General features: G+C 34.8%; 1 protein-coding gene across 2 annotated transcripts in view; it reads left to right on the forward strand.

The window, feature by feature from the left end:
* Positions 1–7,452, forward strand: part of LOC106872822 (alpha-N-acetylgalactosaminidase) — a 36,976-nt gene extending 29,524 nt beyond the window's left edge. For both annotated transcript variants that reach the window (XM_014919946.2, XM_014919947.2), the window contains exons 6-8: positions 1,621–1,782; positions 4,914–5,111; positions 7,037–7,452. In XM_014919946.2, coding sequence (XP_014775432.1) covers positions 1,621–1,782; positions 4,914–5,111; positions 7,037–7,312 — 636 coding nt within the window. In that variant the 3' untranslated portion in view covers positions 7,313–7,452. The remainder of the gene's footprint in view (positions 1–1,620; positions 1,783–4,913; positions 5,112–7,036) is intronic.
* Positions 7,453–7,458: the final 6 nt, after the last annotated feature.

Consider the following 7,458-nt stretch of genomic DNA (forward strand, 5'->3'; position numbering starts at 1 on the left):
TATATATTTATATATATAAAGCAATGGTTATGTTATGAATTTGTAGATAACTAGAAATAATTTTGTGAGAAATCTTCCTTTCTGTAACTGTTTGACTGCATATGGTGAACATAGGAAGAATAATTTCATTTTTGTTCATGAGCCTGAATTTCAATTTTGTACAATTCATTAATGGCAGCTAATTCAACATTACTGCTGTATGTACCATCCCAACTCCTGTATGCTTGGTATTCCTGCATTGTACTATTAGGAATAAAAGAATGAAAATACTTCCAATTATTGCATATGTATTGTCTAGACTCTTCCCAGAGTGTTCAGTCATTTCTATTGTTTTTGAACAAGAGTGACACAGCTCTGAACATACAGCTACCATCACCCATGACTTTATTAAAGGAGTGAATTAATGAATTAATGTAATTGTTGAATATTTTTCAATAAATTCAGTAAGGGACTTCACCTTCTGTTTAAACTTTAGATGGTTATATGAACAGAATATGATGGAAAATTACAACACCACTATCTTTCTATCTTTGCAATAGTTGAATGAGTGATTATAATCTTGTAAATTATAAAAAAACAAATTAATAAGGTACTTCACCTTCAGTGTTGACTTGAAAAGAAAAGTAAATTGACTCGAAGTATTTAGCAGATGATAACTTTTTCATTGTCTGTTCATAAATGGAAAAAAAGGATTTTATAAGTTATAAGATAAGATGCACGACAAGAGGAATACACACAGTCACCCCCCCACCCTACATGCACATTTGCAAACACAAACACAGACACACATGCACATACACATACAAGCTTCCAGTATTCAACTACAAACTTTCATTTACAAGGTCAACCTGCAGCTATTGGAGAGGAAACCAGTCGGAAGTATCCATGTAGTGGGAGCCAATCCTAAATCATGTGGTTCTGAAGTAAACTTCTCTTAACCACACACCCATCATTAAAAGGAATTAAGGAATTTATTAGCAAAAATTACAGAGATGTACTTGCATAGCAAGTGACCTGATGTGAGATCGTGTGCTGGAACGAAAACAATTGCAGCGTGGAAGGTGTTTATAAGCCATTTAAAGTAACACACAAAAGCCGTCAGATTCACTTCAACATTTAAATTTAATTTGTGAAAATATTTTCGTCGCTTTGAGACCACGACCTGTTCACTGACAAAATTGATGCAGCACAATTTTGTCAGTGAATATGTCGCGGTCTTAAAGCGACGAAAATATTTTGACAAATTAAATTTAAATGTTGAAGTGAATCTGACGGCTTTTGTGTGTTATTTTAAATGGCTTATAAACACCTTCCACATTAGCAAAAATGTTTTTACTTTAAATCACTGATTCCTAAGTTATAGGTTGTGGTAGGTAAATTTAGAAAGCATCATGAAGACAAAATATATTATGAAATATTTAGTAAAATGCAAAATATTCATGCTGTAGGTATAAGGGTTACTACATGACATTTATTAAAATTGTTTTTAATTTAAATATTGAGCCAAAAGTGTTTGTGGCGGATTATTGGTTTTTCAAAGTTATTTGAAATGGTAAATGCAGTTTTATGTGTTATCAATTACTAGTTTTCAATTATAATTTTTCTTTTACTCTGTTTCAGCCTGACTACAATGCTATTGCAAAATCATGTAACATTTGGCGTAACTACCATGATATTGAGGATTCTTGGGCTAGCATTGCATCAATCATTAAACACTATGGAGATAATAATGAAAAGTTTGCTGAAGTTGCTAAACCAGGACAATTTAATGATCCGGACATGGTAAATTATTTTGACATTTCTCTTCTTGAAATTGCTTTATATAGTCGAGTTTAAGTCTATATAGGATTTTTTTTTTCCTTATTGGGCCTGGGGGGAAGGGGTATTACCCATGGCTTGCACAGGATTTTCCAAACTAATGAGGGTGATACTATTAATGTTCTTAAACCACTGTAAGTTAACAGGAGGAGATTTAGCTATTGTTTCTTACAGGTTGATAGGTTGGTTACATATTTACTCTCTCATTGGCTCAAAATTTCATTAAGTAGGCTAAGTATCTTCATGGGAAGCAGGAAAAATTATGTTGTTAAGAAGTTTGCTTTATAATTGTACACCTTCAATTTTGATCTCATTGCTTAACAGCAACATTGGACAGTAACTTCTGCTATGGATTCAAGGTAAGCAAAGTCTTGTGAGTAAAAGTTGAAGCTTGTTGAAAGTACTTTTCATGTTCTCGCATGATAGCTTTAACCTGTTATCCTATTAAATACCATCACTTGGCTCCTGGGTGCCCTTAGGGTAGTCCACTCTGTTGCAAGTATTCAAGCAAGGACTCAGAATTTAGTCTTGAAGACCCTGAGAAAGATGTTGATGCCAAAATGTTTATTGACTAGCGGGACCCATGAATATTTCATAGAATCAATGGTAAACCTATTGAGTTATTTCTGAAAACTTTATCCCAAAATCCTGAAAGTGTAGCCTGTGTTGTATCTATACGGAAAGATAGTCACTCATCTGATAATCACTGAAAAGTGAAGGATGATTACTTAATGCACTTTATATACTTTATGCACAATTTTTTAGACTTTATACACAGCACTCAATGAAGCAGCACAAGAAATGGCTTAGCCCTGGTAAACAAGTGACACCGCGCATGAAACAAGATCTTCATCCGCTTAAAATAATGTTGTGTTTATGGTGGGACTAGGAAGGGATTATCTATTACGAATTGCTTGAATGGAACCAAACAGTCAATGTGGAACTCTATGTTCAAAAGATGGAACGACTCAACATGGCTATTCAAGAGAAAAGACCTAATTGGCAGCATGGAGTTCTGCTGCACGACAACACCTGCCCTCATATTGCCAATATGACCAAGGAAGCCATTCAAACGCATGGCTGGGAAGTGCTGCCACACCTGCCGTACTCTCCTGATTTGGCACCAATGGATTTCCACCTCTTTTGATCTCTTTCAAATACTATGCACAGTTTCATTCAATATTGATGCAGAATTGAGAGCTTGGTTGGATCAATTTTTCAAGTCGAAATCGGGTGATTTCTACCAATGAGGTATTGAAAATCTTGTTAAACGTTGGGAAGAAGTTGTAACAAACAAGGATGAATACATTATTGATTAATTAGTTGTTATTTTTTATTAAACCTTTTAAAAAATAGAAATTTTAAAAAACTGCGGGAACTTAGTTGCCAACCTAATACATTCCTTGTAGTCTGGTCATGGGTGTTGATTCCTGGACCAGGTAGCATGTTGTGTCTTTGAATATGACACTTCATGTCTTGTTCCAGTTTCCTTAGCTGAAAAAATGTACCAGCCAACTGCTGCTGCCCCTCCTCCTCCTCCTCCAACTGTTGCATTCTCAATGTTAGGGGTGAACGAGAGCAACCAGTGTCCACGTGTTGATGGAATGACATCATCAGTGTTTAAGTTTCAATTTTATAACAGGCAAAAAGAAAAAGACAGAAAAAAAGAGGAAAGAAAAACGAAAAGGAAAAAGAAGAATATTTAATCAAGCAGTTTTGTATAAATTTGATGATATTCTATCATTTTATTCATTCCTCCAGGGCATGATGTTAATAACCCGCAAACATATTTCTCCTCATGCGTTCTGAGAAGTGCAAATGAAACAGATTCAGAATATGCATGAAGAGAAATATGTTTGTGGGTTATTAATATCACGCCCTGGAGGAATGAATAAAATGACAGGAGAATATCATCAGATTCATACAAAACTGTTTGATTAAATATTTTTTTTCTTTTTTTTCCTTCCTCTTTTTTTCTGTCTTTTTCTTTTTACTTGTTATAAAATTGAAACTTAAAGACTGATGATGCCATTCCATCAATGTGTGGATGCTGGTTGTTCTTGTTCATACTTTAAATTTAAATTTCTATAATTTTGAATTTTTATCACCTCTTATTTTGAACTTGACAAAGACAGACTTACTGTCGAAATATCGTTCAACCAATAAAATATCTATTACAATTGAATTGTGCTCTTCGTCTAGACTATTATCATCACCATCATCATCATCATCATCATGAAGGTGGTGAGCTAGCAGTATCGTTAGCATGCGGGGTGAAATGCTTAGCAGTATTTTGTCTACGGCTATGTTCCGAGTTCAAATTCTGCCAAGGTTGACTTTGCTTTTCATCCTTTTGGGGTCGATAAATCAAGTACCAGTTGAGTACTGGGGTTGATGTGATCAACTGTCCCCCTCCACACAAAATCCAGGCTTTGTGCCTATAGAAGAAAGGATTATTATTATTATTATTATTATTATTATTATTAAGGTAGCAAGCTGGCAGAATCATTAGCATGCCAGGTAAAATGTTTAGCAGTATTTTGTCCAACTGTATGTTCTGAGTTCAAATTCTGCTGAGGTCAACTTTGCCTTTCATCCTTTTGGGGTTGATAATTTAAGTACCTGCAAAACCCTGGGGTCATTGCAATTGACTAGTCCCCTCCCTCAAAATTTCAGGCCTTGTGCCTATAGTAGAAAGGATTGTTATTATTATTATTATTATTATTATTATTATTATTATTATTATTATTATTATTATTATTCAGTAGTTTTATTTTTATAGCGTGTTTTCACTTCACTACCGAGTGCAGCTCTGTGTGCCTTGGCTATGTGCTGTGATGCTTTTATGGTTACTGTATTGAAAGTGTTTTGTGTAGGATGTGTGCAGTGCCCAATAGTGCAATTTTCTGTATGTTATATATACTTGTAAGTCCTGGCGTTTTTGTTATGTATTTGTCTGAATATTTTTTTATCATACCTAATGCGCCTACTATGATAGGAATTGTTTCTGTTTTTAGATTCCACATTCGAGTTTATTATTATTATTATTATTATTATTATTATTATTATTATTATTATTATTATTATTATTCTAGTTGATCATTGGCGACTTTGGTTTGAGTGAAGGCCAACAAAAAGTTCAGATGGGTATGTGGGCTATAATGGCATCGCCTTTAATTATGTCAGTGGATTTACGAACTATCAAACCATTTGCTAAGGAACTGCTCACCAATAAGCGTGTTATTGCTGTAAACCAGGATCCTCTTGGAATTCAAGGAAAGAGGATATGGAGTGTAAGTTTTCTTTTTTTTTTTACCTCATTTCTATTTCAATAAATCTCTTATTCTTAACTTTTGATGTATTTTTTTAATGAAGAAATTGCTGATACACATTGCACATGGACTGTTGTGGTACAATGACTTTTGTAATTGTAATTCAGTAAGTGCATGACACAGTGACTGCAGTAAGGTAAAGAATTCTAAATTGCTGAGTTTGTGGAAAGCAATGATTGGTCATAATGATTAATGTAGCATCTGAGTGGTGGATGGATACAAAATGGATAACAAGAGGGGAGATAACTGAGTTGGTAGTTCATGAATGGAAATAGTGACTGTAGAAAAAAGACAAGCTACTTCTTGCCAGTTAGTCAACTGATCTATTTTTTGATGCTTTGTATGATATTTGTGTTGTGTTTCATTCTTAAGAAAATATCTTCATAACTGCAAGCTACACAGCTCACTTCCGAGGGCCATGACAACAACTTCATTTGACACAACAGGTCTTCGCAAGCGCAGTTTATTGCCCAATGATTGAAGGATACTCTTAAATGGACTGGTTATGCTGCACTGGCATAGGCCATGGATACGGTCTCATTTATCTTATTGGGTCTTCTCAAGCACAGCATATCTCCAAAGGTCTTGGTCACTTGTCATTGCCTTGGTGAGGCCTAATGTTCAAAGGTCGTGTTTTACCACTTCATCCCAGGTCTTCCTGGGTCTGCCTCTTCCACAGGCTCCCTCTATTTCTAGGGTGTGACACTTTTTCACACAGCTGTCCTTATGCATATGCTTACACACTGTTGTATGCACACTGAAGTTCCCAGTTAGCCTTCCTTTGATATTACTGCACCTCTTATGTGTCCATAGCTTACACTGGGTACATCTTATGGAGTTTCTACCTACACCTTTTCTACAGATTGAGCAGGGCATCTACCTGAAGGGATTTGTAATTTGTCTGCCTTCCAACTTATTAAGACTTTGGTTTTAGCTAGGTTGACTCTAAAGCCCTTTGATTCTAGACCTTGCTTTCACACCTGAAACTTCTCCTTTAGTTCTGATAGTGACTCAACTATAGGTTGTCACCCATCTCTACAGTGGTGGTAAAAATATTTATTAATCATGCACATACCTTCATAAATTGTTCAAAGTGAAAGTCTTTTTTTAAAGTCTGTGTTGTGTATATGTTGAAAGATATAGAGAAACACACACACAAAACAAAACAAAAACACTATATATATATATCATCATCATCATCATCGTTTAACGTCCGCTTTCCATGCTAGCATGGGTTGGACGATTTGACTGAGGACTGGTGAAACCGGATGGCAACACCAGGCTCCAGTCTGATTTGGCAGAGTTTCTACAGCTGGATGCCCTTCCTATACACACACACACACACACACACACACACACACATACATACACACACAATCTTTGAAGTCTGTGTTGCATTATGTTGACAGACTTGCACTTAAAATTCCCGTGTTTTTAATAAAAACTTGTTAGTTACTATGGTGACAACACTATCTATTTATCTATATTTCACATAGATACACATGTGCGCACGCACACACACACACACACACACACACACTTTCTCTCACTAGCTTTTTCTCCTCTCCTTTCCTTTCTCTAGATAGATGTTGTTACAGACAGACAAAGTGAGATCAGCTCTCTTTTATAATATCAGATTTTAATATAAAAAGCAGTTACAAAAATTACAAAAATTAATATGTTACATTTCTTGGTAAAATATTCCATAGTTTCTGTTTGCAGTAATTGAATGTGCGGTATGTGTGGTCTTAACAAAACATATTTCAGTCTAATTGGACCATTCCAGTCAAATATAGTCATTATTTGCATTTGCTAGCTCATAAAATGACACCTTTTGCATCAAAGTCACTCTTGTATTTATTTATTTTCATCTTTTAAACTAACAGGTGAACAACGTTGATTACTGGATGAAACCAATATTACCACATGGAAGTTATGCCATTGCCTTTGTAAATTTCAACACCAATGGCGTCCCTAAGAAAATTAATTTGAGTTTGAAATATCTGAACTTGACAGAATCTGCAGGATATAAACTTACTGAAGTGTTTGATGGCAAGTTCCTCGGTATCTATGGACCATCTTCCAATTTTACAGCTTCAGTTGACCCAACTGGTATTTACATGGTGACTGCTATTCCCTTAGCAAAGACTACTCCAGTATAATGCTGTCAATAATCTTCTAAGGTTTTAATTTGTGCGAATGAAAACAAAACTTTAATAAAATAAAAATTACATAAATATAAAGGAAAGTTATAACATTAAGGATACTATTACAATAACAAAATAATCAATAAGGTTTTTTTAAAAAA

This window comes from Octopus bimaculoides, chromosome 7 (assembly GCF_001194135.2).
Source record: "Octopus bimaculoides isolate UCB-OBI-ISO-001 chromosome 7, ASM119413v2, whole genome shotgun sequence".
In the NCBI taxonomy this organism is placed as follows: Eukaryota; Metazoa; Mollusca; class Cephalopoda; order Octopoda; family Octopodidae; genus Octopus; species Octopus bimaculoides.